Genomic DNA, 20,181 nt, shown 5'->3' with positions numbered 1-20,181 from the left:
GAAGTTAAGGACGTAGAGATTCAGCATTAGAAGGAAGGAAGGAAGGAAGGAAGGAAGGAAGGAAGGAAGACAGACAGAAAGAAAGAAAGAAAGAAAGAAAGAAAGCAAGCAAGAAAGAAAGAAAGAGGAAAAGAAGGGATGGGAAGGAAGAAAGGAAGGAAGGAAGGGAAGTGAAGGGAAGTTAAGGAGCTAGAGATTTCTTCAGCATCAGAAGGAAGGAAGGAAAGGGAAAAGAGGAGATGGAAAAGAGGAAAGAAAGGAAGTAAAGTGATGGGAAGTTAAGGATGTAGAGATTCCTTCAACATCGGAAGGAAAGAACGAAGGAAGGAAGGAAGGAAGGAAGGGAGGGAGGGAGGGAGGGAGGGAGGGAGGGAGGAAAGAAAGAGTAAAAGAAGGGATAGAAAGGAGGAAAGGAAGGAAGGAATGAAAGTGAAGAGAAGTTAAGGAGCTAGAGATTTCTTCAACATCAGAAGGAAAGAAGGAAGGAATGAAGGAAGGGGAAAGGAAGGGATGGAAAGGAGGAAAGAAAAGAAGGAAGAGAAGGGAGGGAGGACAGAAAGAAAGAAAGAAAGAAAGAAAGAAAGAAAGAAAGAAAGAAAGGATGAAAAGGAAGAAAGAAAACTGAAAGGGAAGGAACTAGGGATTCCTCCAGCATCAGAAGGAAGGAAGGAAGGAAGGAAGGAAAGAAGGAAGGAAGGAAGGGGAAAGGAAGGGATGGAAAGGAGGAGAGAAAGGAATGAAAGGATGGGAAGGAACTAGAGATTCCTCCAGCATCAGAAGAAAAGAAGGAAGGAAGGAAGGGAAAGAAAGAAGAGAAAGGGAAGGAACTACAGATTACTCCAGTATCAGAAGAAGGAAGGGAGGAAGGAAGGAAGGAAGGAAGGATGGATGGATGGAGAAGGAACTAGAGATTCCTCCAGCATTAGAAGAAAGGAAAGGAAGAGAAGGAAGGAAGAAGGGAAGGGGAAAAGAAAGAAAGAAAGAAAGAAAGAAAGAAAGGAAAGGAAAGGGAAGGAACTACACATTACTCCAGGATCAGAAGACAGGAAGAGAGGAGAGATTCCTCCAGCATCAGAAGACAGGAAAGGAAGAAAGAGAAGAAAGGAAGGAAGGAGAAGGAAGGAGAGATTCCTCCAGGATCAGAAGGAAGGAAGGAAAGGATGGAAAAGAAAGGAAGGAAGGAAGGAAGGAAAGAGAAGGAAGGAGAGATTTCTTCAGCATCAAAAGGAAGGAAGGAAGGAAGGAAGGAAGGAAAGAGAAAGAAGGAGAGATTCCTCCAGGATCAGAAGACAGCAAAGGATGGAAGAGAAGGAAGGAAGGAAGAAGGAAGGAAGGAAGGAGAAGGAAGGAGAGATTTCTTCAGCATCAAAAGAAAGTAAAGGAAGGAAGAGAAGGAAGGAAGGAAGAAAAGAGAAGGAAGGAGAGATTCCTCCAGGATCAGAAGAAAGGAAAGGATGGAAGAGAAGAGAAGAAAGGAAGGGAGAGAAGGAAGGAAGAGAAGAAAGGAATGAAAGAGAAGGAAGGAGAGATTTCTTCAGCATCAAAAGGAAGGGAAGGAAGGAGAAGGAGAGATTCCCCCAGGCTCAGAAGAAAGTAAAGAAAGAGAAGGAGGAAAGAAAGAAAGGGAAGAAAGAAAAGAGAAGGAGGGATCCCTCCAGCATCAGAAGGAAGAGCATGTGTGTTTACCCCTTTGCTTCCAAAGGATGGAAGTGTGGCAAGCTGTGGACTTGGCGCCTGCCTCCTTTGCACAACAACAACAACAACAAGCACAAGCACAACCACAACTACAGGAAGGAGAGTGTGCGCTGCTCACCCACGCGGAACCCGGACCCGGTGAGGGTGTCCATGGAGTGGCCATTCTCGCCGATGAGGGTCATGTTGCTGCCGGGCTTGCAGCTGTCGCGACAGTGTCCCTTCTGGCAGGTCCTCTTGCAGATGAGGGGGGCGAAGACCACCTTGAAGCGCTCCAGGGCCGAGGAAGAAGAGGAGGAAGAGGAAGAGGAAGAGGAAGAAGAGGAGGAAGCGGCGTTGGGAGAAGAAGGCACGGCTCCCCCGGCTGGCATCGCCCACAAGAGCAGGAGTGGCAGGGTGGCCCCCCAAAAGGGAAGGAGCCAAGGGGGCATCTTGGCATCCCGTCCAGGGGGGAAAAGCTTCCAAACAGAGGAGAAGAAGAAGGGAAGGAGAAAGAAGGAAAGGAGGAGAAGGAGGAGAAGGAGAACTTGCCCGCCTCGGCTGCTCTCTCGCCCGACTTCGGCCGGGAAGGGAGGAATCTGGAGGGAAGGGAGGAAGGAGGGAGGGAAAGAAAGGAAGGAAGGAGGAGAGGCGGTCCTGGCCGGGGAAGAGGGGAGGGAAAAAGGAAGGGAGGGAGGAGAGAGAGAGGGGGGGGAAGAGGGGAAGAGAGAGAGGACAAGCCGGCAGGAGGCGCCAGGGAGGAGGGAAAGGAAGGGAAGAAAGAAAGAAAGAAAGAAAGGGAAAGTGGAAAGAGAAAGAATGATAAGAAAAGGAAGAAAGAGAAAGGGAGAGGGGGAAAGTGGAAAGAAGGAAGGAAAGTTGGAAGGAGGGAAGAAAGTAAGAAAGAAAGAGAGGGAGGAAAGTGGGAAGAAAGGGAAAGAGGGAGGGATGAGAAAGAAAGAAAAGGGAGGAAAGAAAGTTGGAAGGAGGGAGGAAAGAAAGAAAGAGAGGAAGGAAAGTGGGAAGAAGGAGAAGGAGGGAGGAATGAGAAAGAAAGAGAGAAAAGGAAGGAAGGAAAGTTGGAAGGAGGGAGGAAAGAAAGAAAAAGAGGAAAGTGGGAAGAAAGGAAAAGAGCAGGAGGCGCCAGGGAGAAGGGAAAGGGAAGAAAGAAAGAAAGAAAGAAAGAAAGGAGAAGGAATAAGAAAAGGAGGAAAGAGAAAGGGAGAGAGGGAAAGTGGAAAGAAGGAAGGAAAGTTGGAAGGAGGGAGGAAAGGGAGGGAAGAAAGTGGGAAGAAAGGAAAAGAGGTAGGAATGAGAAAGAAAAAGAGAAAGGAAGAGAGGAAGAGAGAGAGAAAGAAAGGAAGGAGAAAGAGTAAGAAAAGGAAGAAAGAGAAAGAGAGAGGGGGAAAGTGGAAAGAAGGATGGAAAGTTGGAAGGAGGGAGGAAAGAATGAAAGAGAGGGAGGAAAGTGGGAAGAAGGAGAAGGAAGGAGGAATGAGAAAGAAAGAAAGAAAGAAAGAAAGAAAAGGAAGGAAAGTTGGAAGGAGGGGAGAAAGTAAGAAAGAAAGAGAGGAAAGTGGGAAGAAAGGAAAAGAGGAATGAGAAAGAAAGAGAGGAAGGAAGAGGGGGAGAGAGAGGACAAGCCGGCAGGAGGCGCCAGGGAGGAGGGAAAGGAAGGGAAGAAAGAAAGGAAGAAAGAAGGAGAGGAAGGAGAAGGAAGAAGAAAAGGAAGAAAGAGAAAGGGAGAGAGGGAAAGTGGAAAGAAGGAGGGAAAGTTGGAAGGAGGGTGGAAAGAAAGAAAGTGGGAAGAAAGGAAAAGAGGTAGGAATGAGAAAGAAAAAGAGAAAGGAAGAGAGGAAGAGAGAGGACAAGCCGGCAGGAGGCGCCAGGGAGAAGGGAAAGGAAGGGAAGAAAGAAAGAAAGGAAGGAAGGAAGGAAGGAAGGAGGAAGGAAAGAAGGAAAGAAAGAAGGAAGGAGAAAGAATAAGAAAAGGAAGAAAGAGAAAGAGAGAGGGGGAAAGTGGAAAGAAGGAAGGAAAGTTGAAAGGAGGGAGGAAAGAAAGAAAGAGAGGGAGGAAAGTGGGAAGAAAGGGAAAGAGGGACGAATGAGAAAGAAAGAAAGAAAGAGAAAGGAATGAAGGAAGGAAGGAGGAAAGAAAGAAAGAAAGAGAGGGAGGAAAGTGGGAAGAAAGGATAAGAGGGAGGAATGAGAAAGAAAGAGAGGAAGGACAAGAGAGGACAAGCCGGCAGGAGGCACCAGGGAGAAGAGAAAGGAAGAAAGAAAGAAAGAAAGAAAGAGAGGAAGGAGAAGGACTAAGAAAAGGAAGAAAGAGAAAGGGAGAGGGAGAAAGTGGAAAGAAGGAAGGAAAGTTGAAAGGAGGGAAGAAAATATGAAAGAGAGGGAGGAAAGTGGGAAGAAAGGAAAAGAGGAATGAGAAAGAAAGAGAGGAAGGAAGGAAGAGGGGGAGAGAGAAGACAAGCCAGCAGGAGGCGCCAGGGAGAAGGGAAAGGAAGGGAAGAAAGAAAGGAAGAAAGGAGAGGAAGGAGAAGGAAGAAGAAAAGGAAGAAAGAGAAAGGGAGAGAGGGAAAGTGGAAAGAAGGAAGGAAAGTTGAAAGGAGGGAGGAAAGAAAGAAAGAGAGGGAGGAAAGTGGGAAGAAAGAGAGGGAGGAATGAGAAAGAAGGAAAGAAAGAAAGAAAAGGAAGGAAGGAAAGTTGGAAGGAGGAAAGAAAGAAAGAAAGAAAGAAAGAAAGGGAGGAAAGTTGGAAGAAAGGAAAAGACGGAGGAATGAGAAAGAAGGAAAAAAGAAAGAAAAGGAAGGAATGTTGGAAAGAGGGAGGAAAGAAAGAAAGGAATGAGAAAGAATAAGAAAAGGAAGTAAGAGAAAGGGAGAGAGGGAAAGTGGAAAGAAGGAAGGAAGGAAAGTTGGAAGGAGGGAAGAAAGAAGAAAAGAAAGAGAGAGAGAGAGAGAGAGAGAAGAAAGTAGGAAGAAAGGAAAAGGGAGGAATGAGAAAGAAAGAAAGAAAAGTTGGAAGGAGGGAAGAAAGAAAGAAATAAAGGAATGAGAAAGAATAAGAAAAGGAAGAAAGAGAAAGGGGGAGAGGGAAAGTGGAAAGAAGGAAGGGAGGAAGGAAAGTTGGAAGGAGGGAAGAAAGAAGAAAAGAAAGAAAGAAAGAGAGGGAGGAAAGTGGGAAGAAAGGAAAAGAGGAATGAGAAAGAAGGAAAGAAAGAAAAGGAAGGAAAGTTGGAAGGAGGGAGGGAAGGAAGGAAGAAAGAGAGGGAGGGAGGAAAATGGGAAGAAAGGAAAAGAGGGAGGAATGAGAAAGAAAAAAGGAAGGAAGGAAGGAAAGCTGGAAGGAGGGAGGAAAGAAAGAAAGAAAGGTAGGAAAGTGGGAAGAAAGGAAAAGAGGGAGGAATGAGAAAGGAAAGGAAGGGAGGAAGGGAGGGAGGAAAGTTGGAAGGAGGGAGGAAAGAAAGAAAGAGAGGGAGGCAAGTGGGAAGAAAGGGAAGGAGGGGGGATTGAGAGAGAGAGAGAGAAAGGGAGAGAGGAAGAGAGAGGACAAGCCGGCAGGAGGCGCCAGGGAGAAGGGAAAGGAAGGGAAGAAAGAAAGAAAGAAAGAGAGGAAAGAGAAAGAATGATGAAATGGAAGTAAGAAAAAGTGGAAGGAAGGAAAGTTGGAAGGAGGGAGGAGAAAGAAAGAAAGGGTGGAAAGTGGGAAGAAAGAGAAAGAAAAGCCAGCAAAGAAGGAAAGTTGGAAAAGAGAAGGAACGAAAGAAAGAAGAGGGGAGGAAAGTGGAAGGAATGGGAAGGAAGAAGGAATGAGAGAAAAAGAAAAGGAAGGAAGGAAAGGTGGAAGGAGGAAGGGAAGAAAGAAAGAAAGAAAGAAATGAGAAAGAATGATAGGAAAAGGAAGAAAGAGAAGTCGCATTGACTGACCATCTGAGCAGGCTTCTATACTTCACACTTTAACAACACAACCGTTCAATGCTAAGGCTTCCCGCCAAAATGGAACTGTAGAGGAGAGTCTACTGAACAAGCCAGTACCTGCCTCATATATTGCTTGAGTCGAAACGCAGGGGTCTATACTTTGCACTTTAACAACACAATTGTTCAATGCTGAGGCTTCCTGCCAAAATGGAACTGTAGAGGAGAGTCTACTGAACAAGCCAGTACCTGCCCCATGCATTGCTTAAGTCTCATTGACTGACCGTCTGTGCAGGGTTCCATACTTCACACTTCAACAGCACAACCTTTCAATGCTAAGGCTTTCCTGGCAAAATGGAACTGTAGAGGAGAGTCTACTGAACTAGCCAGTACCTTCCGCATACGTTGCTTAAGTCATAATGCAGGGGTCTATACTTCTGCACAGGGGTATATACTTCACACTTTACAACGCAATCATTCAATGGTAAGGCTTCCCGACAAAATGGATCTGTAGAGGAGAGTCTACTGAACAAGCCAGTACCTGCCCCATGCATTGCATAAGTCTTATTGACTGGCCATCTGTGTAGGGTTCCATACTTTGCACTTTAACAACACAACCATTCAATGCTAAGGCTTTCCAGCAAAATGGAACTGTAGAGGAGAGCTACTGAACAAGCCAGTACCTGCCATATACATTGCTTAAGTCTCATTGACTCACCATCTGTGCAGGGTTCCATACTTCGTATTTTAACAACACAACCTTTCAATGCTAAGGCTTCCTGGCAAAATGGAACTGTAGAGGAGAGTCTACTGAACAAGCCAGTACCTGCCGCATACCAGTACTGCCACCTGTTGAATCATAGAATCAAAGAGTTGGAAGAGACCTCCTGGGCCATCCAGTCCAACCCCATTCTGCCAAGAAGCAGGAATATTGCATTCAAATCACCCCTGACAGATGGCCATCCAGCCTCTGTTTCAAAGCTTCCAAAGAAGGAGCGTCCACCACACTCCGGGGCAGAGAGTTCCACTGCTGAACGGCTCTCACAGTCAGGAAGTTCTTCCTCATGTTCAGATGGAATCTCCTCTCTTGTAGTTTGAAGCCATTGTTCCATTGCGTCCTAGTCTCCAGGGAAGCAGAAAACAAGCTTGCTCCCTCCTCCTCCCTGTGGCTTCATCTCACATATTTCTACATGGCTATCATATCTCCTCTCAGCCTAAACATGCCCAGCTCCTTAAGCCGCTCCTCATAGGGCTTGTTCTCCAGACCCTTGATCATTTGAGTCGCGTTTTAGTCGCGTTGAGGAGTTACGAAGGTGGAGGCATTACTTTCCATTCAACCCTTGTAAGCCTTATGGATTCCTTCTTCAGCCTAAACATGCCCAGCTCCTTAAGCCGCTCCTCATAGGGCTTGTTCTCCAGACCCTTGATCATTTGAGTCGCGTTTTAGTCGCGTTGAGGAGTTACGAAGGTGGAGGCATTACTTTCCATTCAACCCTTGTAAGCCTTATGGATTCCTTCTTCAGGCTAAACATGCCCAGCTCCTTAAGCCGCTCCTCATAGGGCTTGTTCTCCAGACCCTTGATCATTTTAGTCGCGTTTTAGTCGCGTTGAGGAGTTACGAAGGTGGAGGCATTACTTTTCATTCAACCCTTGTAAGCCTTATGGATTCCTACTTCAGGCTAAACATGCCCAGCTCCTTAAGCCGCTCCTCATAGGGCTTGTTCTCCAGGCCCTTGATCATTTTAGTCGCGTTTTAGTCGCGTTGAGGAGTTACGAAGGTGGAGGCATTACTTTTCATTCAACCCTTGTAAGCCTTATGGATTCCTTCTTCAGGCTAAACATGCCCAGCTCCTTAAGCCGCTCCTCATAGGGCTTGTTCTCCAGACCCTTGATCATTTTAGTCGCGTTTAAGTCGCGTTGAGGAGTTACGAAGGTGGAGGCATTACTTTTCATTCAACCCTTGTAAGCCTTATGGATTCCTTCTTCAGGCTAAACATGCCCAGCTCCTTAAGCCGCTCCTCATAGGGCTTGTTCTCCAGACCCTTGATCACATATTTCTACATGGCTATCATATCTCCTCTCAGCCTAAACATGCCCAGCTCCTTAAGCCGCCCCTCATAGGGCTTGTTCTCCAGACCCTTGATCACATATTTCTACATGGCTATCATATCTCCTCTCAGCCTAAACATGCCCAGCTCCTTAAGCCGCTCCTCATAGGGCTTGTTCTCCAGACCCTTGATCACATATTTCTACATGGCTATCATATCTCCTCTCAGCCTAAACATGCCCAGCTCCTTAAGCCGCTCCTCATAGGGCTTGTTCTCCAGACCCTTGATCACATATTTCTACATGGCTATCATATCTCCTCTCAGCCTAAACATGCCCAGCTCCTTAAGCCGCTCCTCATAGGGCTTGTTCTCCAGACCCTTGATCACATATTTCTACATGGCTATCATATCTCCTCTCAGCCTAAACATGCCCAGCTCCTTAAGCCGCTCCTCATAGGGCTTGTTCTCCAGACCCTTGATCACATATTTCTACATGGCTATCATATCTCCTCTCAGCCTAAACATGCCCAGCTCCTTAAGCCGCTCCTCTTAGGGCTTGTTCTCCAGACCCTTGATCACATATTTCTACATGGCTATCATATCTCCTCTTAGCCTAAACATGCCCAGCTCCTTAAGCCGCTCCTCATAGGGCTTGTTCTCCAGACCCTTGATCGTTTTAGTCGCGTTTTAGTCGCGTTGAGGAGTTACGAAGGTGGAGGCATTACTTTTCATTCAACCCTTGTAAGCCTTATGGATTCCTTCTTCAGGCTAAACATGCCCAGCTCCTTAAGCCGCTCCTCATAGGGCTTGTTCTCCAGACCCTTGATCATTTGAGTCGCGTCTTAGTCGCGTTGAGGAGTTACGAAGGTGGAGGCATTACTTTTCATTCAACCCTTGTAAGCCTTATGGATTCCTTCTTCAGGCTAAACATGCCCAGCTCCTTAAGCCGCTCCTCATAGGGCTTGTTCTCCAGACCCTTGATCATTTTAGTCGCGTTTTAGTCGCGTTGAGGAGTTACGAAGGTGGAGGCATTACTTTTCATTCAACCCTTGTAAGCCTTATGGATTCCTTCTTCAGGCTAAACATGCCCAGAAGCCGCTCCTCATAGGGCTTGTTCTCCAGACCCTTGATCGTTTTAGTCGGGTTTTAGTCGTGTTGAGGAGTTACGAAGGTGGAGGCATTACTTTTCATTCAACCCTTGTAAGCCTTATGGATTCCTTCTTCAGGCTAAACATGCCCAGCTCCTTAAGCCGCTCCTCATAGGGCTTGTTCTCCAGACCCTTGATCATTTTAGTCGCGTTTTAGTCGCGTTGAGGAGTTACGAAGGTGGAGGCATTACTTTTCATTCAACCCTTGTAAGCCTTATGGATTCCTTCTTCAGGCTAAACATGCCCAGCTCCTTAAGCCGCTCCTCATAGGGCTTGTTCTCCAGACCCTTGATCATTTGAGTCGCGTTTTAGTCGCGTTGAGGAGTTACGAAGGTGGAGGCATTACTTTTCATTCAACCCTTGTAAGCCTTATGGATTCCTTCTTCAGGCTAAACATGCCCAGCTCCTTAAGCCGCTCCTCATAGGGCTTGTTCTCCAGACCCTTGATCATTTGAGTCGCGTTTTAGTCGCGTTGAGGAGTTACGAAGGTGGAGGCATTACTTTTCATTCAACCCTTGTAAGCCTTATGGATTCCTTCTTCAGGCTAAACATGCCCAGCTCCTTAAGCCGCTCCTCATAGGGCTTGTTCTCCAGACCCTTGATCATTTGAGTCGCGTTTAAGTCGCGTTGAGGAGTTACGAAGGTGGAGGCATTACTTTTCATTCAACCCTTGTAAGCCTTATGGATTCCTTCTTCAGGCTAAACATGCCCAGCTCCTTAAGCCGCTCCTCATAGGGCTTGTTCTCCAGACCCTTGATCATTTTAGTCGCGTCTTAGTCGCGTTGAGGAGTTACGAAGGTGGAGGCATTACTTTTCATTCAACCCTTGTAAGCCTTATGGATTCCTCCTTCAGCCTAAACATGCCCAGCTCCTTAAGCCGCTCCTCATAGGGCTTGTTCTCCAGACCCTTTATCATTTTAGTCGCGTTTTAGTAGCGTTGAGGAGTTACGAAGGTGGAGGCATTACTTTTCATTCAATCCTTGTAAGCCTTATGGATTTCTCCTTCAGGCTAAACATGCCCAGCTCCTTAAGCCGCCCCTCATAGGGCTTGTTCTCCAGACCCTTGATCACATATTTCTACATGGCTATCATATCTCCTCTCAGCCTAAACATGCCCAGCTCCTTAAGCCGCTCCTCATAGGCCTTGTTCTCCAGACCCTTGATCACATATTTCTACATGGCTATCATATCTCCTCTCAGCCTAAACATGCCCAGCTCCTTAAGCCGCTCCTCATAGGGCTTGTTCTCCAGACCCTTGATCACATATTTCTACATGGCTATCATATCTCCTCTCAGCCTAAACATGCCCAGCTCCTTAAGCCGCTCCTCATAGGGCTTGTTCTCCAGACCCTTGATCACATATTTCTACATGGCTATCATATCTCCTCTCAGCCTAAACATGCCCAGCTCCTTAAGCCGCCCCTCATAGGGCTTGTTCTCCAGACCCTTGATCACATATTTCTACATGGCTATCATATCTCCTCTCAGCATAAACATGCCCAGCTCCTTAAGCCACTCCTCATAGGGCTTGTTCTCCAGACCCTTGATCACATATTTCTACATGGCTATCATATCTCCTCTCAGCCTAAACATGCCCAGCTCCTTAAGCCGCTCCTCATAGGGCTTGTTCTCCAGACCCTTGATCACATATTTCTACATGGCTATCATATCTCCTCTCAGCCTAAACATGCCCAGCTCCTTAAGCCGCTCCTCATAGGGCTTGTTCTCCAGACCCTTGATCACATATTTCTACATGGCTATCATATCTCCTCTCAGCCTAAACATGCCCAGCTCCTTAAGCCGCTCCTCATAGGGCTTGTTCTCCAGACCCTTGATCACATATTTCTACATGGCTATCATATCTCCTCTCAGCCTAAACATGCCCAGCTCCTTAAGCCGCTCCTCATAGGGCTTGTTCTCCAGACCCTTGATCATTTTAGTTGCGTTTTAGTCGCGTTGAGGAGTTACGAAGGTGGAGGCATTACTTTTCATTCAACCCTTGTAAGCCTTATGGATTCCTCCTTCAGCCTAAACATGCCCAGCTCCTTAAGCCACTCCTCATAGGGCTTGTTCTCCAGACCCTTGATCATTTGAGTCGCGTCTTAGTCGCGTTGAGGAGTTACGAAGGTGGAGGCATTACTTTTCATTCAACCCTTGTAAGGAATCCATAATGCCGATCCTTTCCCCATTGCCATCTCTTTCCGTCATCCCGGGTTTTGCCTTCCAGGGCCGAGCCCAAGGGGTTAATGGCAGACAGCGCAGCCCAGGAGCCCCCCTTTGCCCCCTGTCTCTCTTGGGAGGTGGGGAGGGGGCCCCATTGTCTGGCATCTGCAAGGGCCCCCCCCTCCCTCCCTCCCTTCCTCCGTGAAGCAGCTTTATGGAGATGGGGGTCAGGGGGGTCAGGCCAGGCGCGTGTCTGGGCTTTTCAGGCCCACTCCTCCCTCCATGTGCCAGGAGGCCTCCCTCGGGGAGAAAGAAGGGGGCAATGGGGGGAGGAAGAAGGGGTCTGCCCCATGTGTATTTGCAAAAAAAGCCCCCGACCAACTGCCCTTCTTCTTTGGCACAATGAGGACAATCGAATCGCCATGCAGACACAATTTGCTCATGATGTGCATGCACATATTCTCTGCATGGATATATATATATATAGACACACACACATATACATACATACACTAGTCATCCCCTGCCATGCATTGCTGTGGCCCAGTCTGTTTATATGTGTTTTGTTTGTGTATATATTTGTGTATATATGTGGTTTTGCGCATTCTGCATGGAAATATATATAACACACACACATATACATACATACACTAGTCATCCCCTGCCATGCATTGCTGTGGCCCAGTCTGTTTGTGTATATATTTGTGTATATGTGTATATATGTGGTTTTGCGCATTCTTTGTCATGTATTTTCTTTCAAAAATTGGCTTTTTAAGTCCCTTCCAGTGTATTTTTCAGTGTTTTTATGAGTGATGGTCATTCGATGGCCTGAGAGGTGTCTTGTGTCCAAATTTGGTGTCAATTCATCCAGTGGTTTTTGAGTTCTGTTAATCCCACAAACGGACATTACCTTTTTATTTATATAGATAAAGTAAAAAGCTTCTAAGTAAAAAAGCACTTTAAAGGAATAGGTAAATCCAATTAGGTAAGAAGGTAAGCATGAACATTGTAATGTATATTCTTTCCTCTCTTTTTTTGGCTTTTTAAGCCCCTTCCGCTGTGTTTTGTGTGGTTTGTGAGTTCTGCTAATCCCACAAACGAACATTACGTTTTTATTGATATAGATAAAGTAAAAAGCTTCTAAGTAAAAAAGCACTTTAAAGGAATAGGTAAATCCAATTAGGTACGAAGGTAAGCATAAACATTGTAATGTATATTCTTTCACTGTGTTTTGTGGGCTTTGTGAGTTCTGCTAATCCCACAAACGAACATTACGTTTTTATTTATATAGATAAAGTAAAAAGCTTCTAAGTAAAAAAGCACTTTAAAGGAATAGGTAAATCCAATTAGGTACGAAGGTAAGCATAAACATTGTAATGTATATTCTGTTTTTGGCTTTTTAAGTCCCTTCCACTGTGTTTTTCAGTGTTTTTATGAGTGATGGTCATTCGATGGCCTGAGAGGTGTCTTGTGTCCAAATTTGGTGTCCATTTATTTATATAGATAAAGTAAAAAAGCACTTTAAAGGAATAGGTAAATCCAATTAGGTAAGAAGGTAAGCATGAACATTGTAATGTATTTTCTGTTTTTGGCTTTTTAAGTCCCTTCCACTGTGTTTTTCAGTGTTTTTATGAGTGATGGTCACTCGTTGGCCTGAGAGGTGTCTTGTGTCCAAATTTGGTGTCCATTTATTTATATAGATAAAGTAAAAAAGCACTTTAAAGGAATAGGTAAATCCAATTAGGTAAGAAGGTAAGCATGAACATTGTAATGTATATTCTTTCGCTGTGTTTTGTGTGCTTTGTGAGTTCTGCTAATCCCACAAACGAACATTACGTTTTTATTTATATAGATAAAGTAAAAAGCTTCTAAGTAAAAAACCACTTTAAAGGAATAGGTAAATCCAATTAGGTAAGAAGATAAGCAAGAACATTGTAATGTATTTTCTTTTCTCTTTTTTTGGCATTTTAAGTCTCTTCCGCTGTGTTTTTCAGTGTTTTTATGAGTGACGGTCACTCGTTGGCCTGAGAGGTGTCTTGTGTCCAAATTTGGTGTCCATTTATTTATATAGATAAAGTAAAAAAGCACTTTAAAGGAATAGGTAAATCCAATTAGGTAAGAAGGTAAGCATGAACATTGTAATGTATATTCTTTCGCTGTGTTTTGTGTGCTTTGTGAGTTCTGCTAATCCCACAAACGAACATTACGTTTTTATTTATATAGATAAAGTAAAAAGCTTCTAAGTAAAAAGCACTTTAAAGGAATAGGTAAATCCAATTAGGTAAGAAGGTAAGCATGAACATTGTAATGTATTTTCTGTTTTTGGCTTTTAAAGTCCCTTCCGCTTTGTTTTTCAGTGTTTTTATGAGTGACGGTCACTCGTTGGCCTGAGAGGTGTCTTGTGTCCAAATTTGGTGTCCATTTATTTATATAGATAAAGTAAAAAAGCACTTTAAAGGAATAGGTAAATCCAATTAGGTAAGAAGGTAAGCATAAACATTGTAATGTTTATTCTTTCGCTGTGTTTTGTGTGCTTTGTGAGTTCTGCTAATCCCACAAACGAACATTACGTTTTTATTTATATAGATAAAGTAAAAAGCTTCTAAGTAAAAAAGCACTTTAAAGGAATAGGTAAATCCAATTAGGTAAGAAGGTAAGCATGAACATTGTAATGTATATTCTTTCGCTGTGTTTTGTGTGCTTTGTGAGTTCTGCTAATCCCACAAACGAACATTACGTTTTTATTTATATAGATAAAGTAAAAAGCTTCTAAGTAAAAAAGCACTTTAAAGGAATAGGTAAATCCAATTAGGTAAGAAGGTAAGCATGAACATTGTAATGTATTTTCTGTTTTTGGCTTTTAAAGTCCCTTCCGCTTTGTTTTTCAGTGTTTTTATGAGTGACGGTCACTCGTTGGCCTGAGAGGTGTCTTGTGTCCAAATTTGGTGTCCATTTATTTATATAGATAAAGTAAAAAAGCACTTTAAAGGAATAGGTAAATCCAATTAGGTAAGAAGGTAAGCATAAACATTGTAATGTTTATTCTTTCGCTGTGTTTTGTGTGCTTTGTGAGTTCTGCTAATCCCACAAACGAACATTACGTTTTTATTTATATAGATAAAGTAAAAAGCTTCTAAGTAAAAAAGCACTTTAAAGGAATAGGTAAATCCAATTAGGTAAGAAGGTAAGCATGAACATTGTAATGTATATTCTTTCGCTGTGTTTTGTGTGCTTTGTGAGTTCTGCTAATCCCACAAACGAACATTACGTTTTTATTTATATAGATAAAGTAAAAAGCTTCTAAGTAAAAAGCACTTTAAAGGAATAGGTAAATCCAATTGGGTAAGAAGATAAGCAGAAACATTGTAATGTATTTTCTTTTTTTGGCTTTTTAAGTCCCTTCCGCTGTGTTTTTCAGTGTTTTTATGAGTGACGGTCATTCGATGGCCTGAGAGGTGTCTTGTGTCCAAATTTGGTGTCCATTTATTTATATAGATAAAGTAAAAAAGCACTTTAAAGGAATAGGTAAATCCAATTAGGTAAGAAGGTAAGCATGAACATTGTAATGTATATTCTTTCGCTGTGTTTTGTGTGCTTTGTGAGTTCTGCTAATCCCACAAACGAACATTACCTTTTTATTTATATAGATAAAGTAAAAAGCTTCTAAGTAAAAAAGCACTTTAAAGGAATAGGTAAATCCAATTAGGTAAGAAGGTAAGCATGAACATTGTAATGTATATTCTTTCGCTGTGTTTTGTGTGCTTTGTGAGTTCTGCTAATCCCACAAACGAACATTACGTTTTTATTTATATAGATAAAGTAAAAAGCTTCTAAGTAAAAAGCACTTTAAAGGAATAGGTAAATCCAATTAGGTAAGAAGGTAAGCATGAACATTGTAATGTATTTTCTGTTTTTGGCTTTTAAAGTCCCTTCCGCTTTGTTTTTCAGTGTTTTTATGAGTGACGGTCATTCGATGGCCTGAGAGGTGTCTTGTGTCCAAATTTGGTGTCCATTTATTTATATAGATAAAGTAAAAAAACACTTTAAAGGAATAGGTAAATCCAATTAGGTAAGAAGGTAAGCATGATGGAGGCTCCTTCTTTGGAAGCTTTTAAACAGGGGCTGGATGGCCATCTGTCAGGGGTGATTTGAATGCAATATTCCTGCTTCTTGGAAGGGGGTTGGACTGGATGGCCCATGAAGTCTCTTCCAACTCTTTGATTCTATGATTCTATGAACATTGTAATGTATATTCTTTCCTTTTTTGGGGCTTTTAAAGCCCCTTCCGCTGTGTTTTGTGTGGTTTGTGAGTTCTGCTAATCCCACAAACAAACATTACCTTTTTATTTATATAGATAAAGTAAAAAGCTTCTAAGTAAAAAAGCACTTTAAAGGAATAGGTAAATCCAATTAGGTAAGAAGATAAGCATGAACATTGTAATATATTTTCTTTTCTTTTTTGGCATTTTAAGTCCCTTCTGCTGTGTTTTTCAGTGTTTTTATGAGTGATGGTCACTTGTTGGCCTGAGAGGTGTCTTGTGTCCAAATTTGGTGTCAATTCGTCCAGTGGTTTTTGAGTTATGCTAATCCCACAAACAACCATTACCTTTTTATTGATATAGATAAGTAAAAAGCATCTAAGTAGAAAAGCACTTTAAAGGAATAGGTAAATCCAATTAGGTAAGAAGATAAGCAGGAACATTATAATGTATTTTCTTTTTTTGGCTTTTAAAGTCCCTTCCGCTGTGTTTTTCAGTGTTTTTATGAGTGATGGTCACTCGTTGGCCTGATACCTGTCTTGTGTCCAAATTTGGTGTCAATTTGTCCAGTGGTTTTTGAATTATGCTAATCCCACAAATGAATATTACATTTTTATTGATATAGATAAAAAGCTTCTAGGTAAAAAGCACTTTAAAGGAATAGGTAAATCCAATTAGGTGAGAAGATAACCATGAACATTGTAATGTATTTTCTTTTCTTTTTCTTTTTCTGGCTTTTAAGATAGGCATGAACATTGTAAAATATTTTCTTTTTTTGGCATTTCAAGTCCCTTCTGCTATGTTTTCCAGTGTTTTTATGAGTGATGCTCACTCGTTGGCCTGATAGGTGTCTTGTGTCCAAATTTGGTGTCAATTCGTCCAGTAGTTTTTGAGTTATGCTAATCCCACAAACGGACATTACCTTTTTATTTATATAAATACGTAAAAAGCATCTAAGTAAAAAAGCACTTTAAAGGAATAGGTAAATCCAATTAGGTAAGAAGATAAACAGGAACATTGTAATGCATTTTCTTTTTCTTTTTGGATTTTTAAGTCTCTTCTGCTATGATTTTTTTTGGTGTTCTTTATGAGTGATGGTCACTCGTTGGCCTGATAAGTGTCTTGTGTCCAAATTTGGTGTCAATTCGTCCAGTGGTTTTTGAGTTCTGTTAATCCCACAAACGGACATTACCTTTTTATTGATATAGATAAGTAAAAAGCATCTAAGTAAAAAGCACTTTAAAGGAATAGGTAAATCCAACGATGTAAGAAGATAAGCATGAGCATTGTAATATATTTTCTGTTTTTGGCTTTTTATATCCCTTCTGCTGTGTTTTTCAGTGTTTTTATGAGTGACGGTCATTTGTTGGCCTGAGAGGTGTCTTGCGTCCAAACCTGATGTCAATTTGTCCAGTGGTTTTTGAATTATGCTAATTCCACAAACGAACATTACGTTTTTATTTATATGGATAAAGTAAAAAGCTTCTAAGTAAAAACCACTTTAAAGGAATAGGTAAATCCAATTAGGTAAGAAGATAAGCAGGAACATTGTAATGTATTTTCTTTTTTTGGCGTTTTAAGTCCCTTCCGCTGTGTTTTTCAGTGTTTTTATGAGCGATGGTCACTCGTTGGCCTGATTGTTGTCTTGTGTCCAAATTTGGTGTCAATTCGTCCAGTGGTTTTTGAGTTATGCTAATTCCACAAAAGGACATTACATTTTAATTGATATAGATAAGTGAGAAGCATCTAAGGAAAAAGCACTTTAAAGGAATAGGTAAATCCAATTAGGCAAGAAGATAAGCATGAACATTATAATGTATTTTCTTTTTTACACACGAGGGGTGTTCATTAAAGATTTCAACTGACCCACTTCTATTTATCACAGGGCGGCGAAACTGCACATGTGTCATGATATAAGTCTCTATAGGTTACATGCCAACATACAACCCCGAGATGATAACGGTCTTGATGTGACAGGTGCGGAAGTGGAGTGAGGTTTGAGAATGGACACAGTGGAACACAGATCAGTCCCCATCCTATGATGGACCATTGCTTCAATGCTGGTGGTCTTTGCTTCTTCCAGCACGCTGACGTTTGTCTGCCTGTCTTCCTAAGAGAGTTACAGGATTTTCCGGAGGCAGCGCTGATGGAATCGTTCCAGGAGTTGCATGTAATGTCTGTAGACAGTCCACGTTTTGTAGGCGTATAGAAGGGTTGGGAGGACAATAGCTGTATAAACAAGCACCTTGGTTTCCCTACGGATGTCCCGGTCCTCAAACACTCTCTCCTTCATTCAGAAAAATGCTGCACTCGCAGAGCTCAGGCGGTGTTGTACTTCAGTCTCGGTGTTGACATCTGTAGACAGTCCGCGTTTTGCAGGCGTATAGCAGGGTTGGGAGGACAATAGCTTTATAAACAAGCTCCTTGGTATCCCTATGGATGTCCCGGTCCTCAAACACCCTCTGCTTCATTCAGAAAAATGCTGCACTTGCAGAGCTCAGGCGGTTGTACTTCACTCTCAGTGTTGACATCTATAGACAGTCCACGTCTTGCAGGCGTATAGCAAGGTTGGGAGGACAATACCTTTATAAACAAGCCACTTGGTCTCCCTACGGATGTCTCGGTCCTCAAACACTCTCAGCTTCATTCGGAAAAATGCTGCACTCACAGAGCTCTGGTGATGTTGTATTTCAGTGTCAATGTTGACGTCTGTAGACAGTCCACGTTTACAGGTGTATAGCAGGGCTGGGAGGACAACAGCTTTATAAACAAGCACCTTGGTATCCCTATGGATGTCCCGGTGCTCAAACACTCTCTGCTTCATTTGGAAAAATGCTGCACTCGCAGAGCTCAGGCGGTGTTGTATTTCGGTGTCGATGTTAACTTTGGTGGAGAGGGGACTGCTAAGGGAGCGGAAATGGTCAACATTTTCTAATGTTACACCATGAAGTTGTATCTCTGGCATTGGAGAGGGATTGGCTTGACAATGATGTGCCAATGGAAACTAGGAGGACTTTGTCAACAGACTGTCCACACAGGGTGAAAGCTGGGTCCATTTCTCTGATCCTGAGACTAGTCCAGATGATGCAATGGAAGCATCCTGACTCACCACCTCCAAAGAAGGCATGCACCCATCTCTCGGCAGGAAAAGTCATGCTCACAGCATTTTGGGACCAGCACAGAGTAGGATTGGTGATGTCTTAGCAAAGGGGACCAGGATCACTGGGGCAAACGAGGGTTCACTGCTGTGGGAATTAAGCACAGAGAGTTTGAGGGCCGGGACATCCGTAGACCAAGGTGCTTGTTTATAAAGCCATTGTCCTCCCAATCCTGTTCTGCGCTTGCAAAACATGGACTGGCTACAGACTGCCTGAGCTCTGCGAGTGCAGCATTCTTCCGAATGAAGCAGAGTGTTTGAGGACCGGGACATTCGTAGGGAGACCAAGGGGCTTGTTTATACAGCTATTGTCCTCCCATCCCTGCTATACACCTGCGAAACGTGGACTGTCTACAGACGTCAACATTGACACTGAAATCCAACACCGCCTGAGCTCTGCGAGTGCAGCATTCTTCCGTTTGAAGCAGAGAGTGTTTGAGGACCGGGACATTCGTAGGGAGACCATCGGGCTTGTTTATAAAGCTATTGTCCTCCCAACTCTGCTATACGCCTGTGAGATGTGGACTGTCTACAGACATCACATGCAACCCCTAGAACGATTCCATCAGCGCTGCTTCCAGAAAATCCTGCAAATCTCTTGGGAAGACAGGCAGGGAAATATCAGCATGCTGGAAGAAGCAAAGACCACCAGAATTGAAGTGATACTACTCTGCCATCAACTCCGCTGGACTGGCCACGTTGTCCGGATGCCCAACCACATTCTCCCAAAGCAGTGGCTCTACTCCGAACTCAAGAATGGAAAACGGAATGTTATTGGGCAGGGAAAGAGATTGAAAGATGGGCTCAAAGCCAACTTTCAAAACTCTGGCATAGACACCGAGAACTGGGAAGCCCTGACCTTGAGCACTCTAGCTGGAGCTAATCACCTCCCAACAAAGGATTCCCCCAGGCAGTAAGAAGCCAGACCTTGAAACTGCTAGGCCATTAAATGCTCATGGCCACTTGAAACATACATACTTGCCTCAAACAGACAAAAAGTTCTTCCTCCCAACCTGGACATCATTCCACAGGTATATAAACCCAATTTTCCTAGTTGCAACAGATCTCACAACCTCTGAGGATACCTGTTATAGATGTGGGTGAAACGTCAGGAGAGAATGCTTCTGGAACATGGCAGCCTGGAAAACTCAGCAACCAGCTATTAGGAATTGTGGGAGTTGAAGTCCAAAACACCTGGAGAGGCAAAGTTTGCCCATGCCTGAACGAGCGTTTAGTATTTCAATGTATTCTACTTGAACCTTTTGCTGTGGGCAAAACGTCAGGAGAGAATGCTTCTGGAACATGGCCCGACAACCCAGAAAACTCACAGCAACCCAGCCTACCTGCTGTTAGGAATTGTGGGAGTTGAAGTCCAAAACACCCGGAGGGCCAAAGTTTGCCCATGCCTGAGCGAGCGTTTCAATGTATTCTACTTGAATGTATTGTTTCAATGTATTCTACTTGAACCTTTTGCTGTGGGCAAAACGTCAGGAGAGAATACTTCTGGAACATGGCCAGACAGCCTGGAAAACCCACAGCAACCCAGCCTACCTGCTGTTAGGAATTGTGGGAGTTGAAGTTGAAGTCCAAAATACCTGGAGGGCCAAAGTTTACCTTTTTCTGAGCGAGCATTTAGTGTTTCAATGTATTCTACTTGAATGTATTGTTTCAATGTATTCCACTTTAACCTTTTGTTTACTGCGAGTTGTGCAAACATGCATCATTGTAAACTTTGGCCCTCCAGGTATTTTGGACTTCAACTTCAACTCCCACAATTCCTAACAGCAGGTAGGCTGGGTTGCTGTGAGTTTT

At 43.3% G+C, this 20,181-nt stretch overlaps 1 protein-coding gene across 3 annotated transcripts in view; it reads right to left on the bottom strand.

The window, feature by feature from the left end:
* The window catches only part of LTBP3 (latent transforming growth factor beta binding protein 3), an 82,185-nt gene extending 79,831 nt beyond the window's left edge, over positions 1–2,354 (bottom strand). For all 3 annotated transcript variants that reach the window (XM_060758325.2, XM_060758327.2, XM_060758326.2), the window contains exon 1: positions 1,814–2,354. In XM_060758325.2, coding sequence (XP_060614308.2) covers positions 1,814–2,123 — 310 coding nt within the window. In that variant the 5' untranslated portion in view covers positions 2,124–2,354. The remainder of the gene's footprint in view (positions 1–1,813) is intronic.
* Positions 2,355–20,181: the final 17,827 nt, after the last annotated feature.

Source organism: Anolis sagrei, chromosome 12, assembly GCF_037176765.1.
Source record: "Anolis sagrei isolate rAnoSag1 chromosome 12, rAnoSag1.mat, whole genome shotgun sequence".
NCBI lineage: Eukaryota > Metazoa > Chordata > Lepidosauria > Squamata > Dactyloidae > Anolis > Anolis sagrei.
This window is presented reverse-complemented; position numbering and strand designations above follow the sequence as displayed.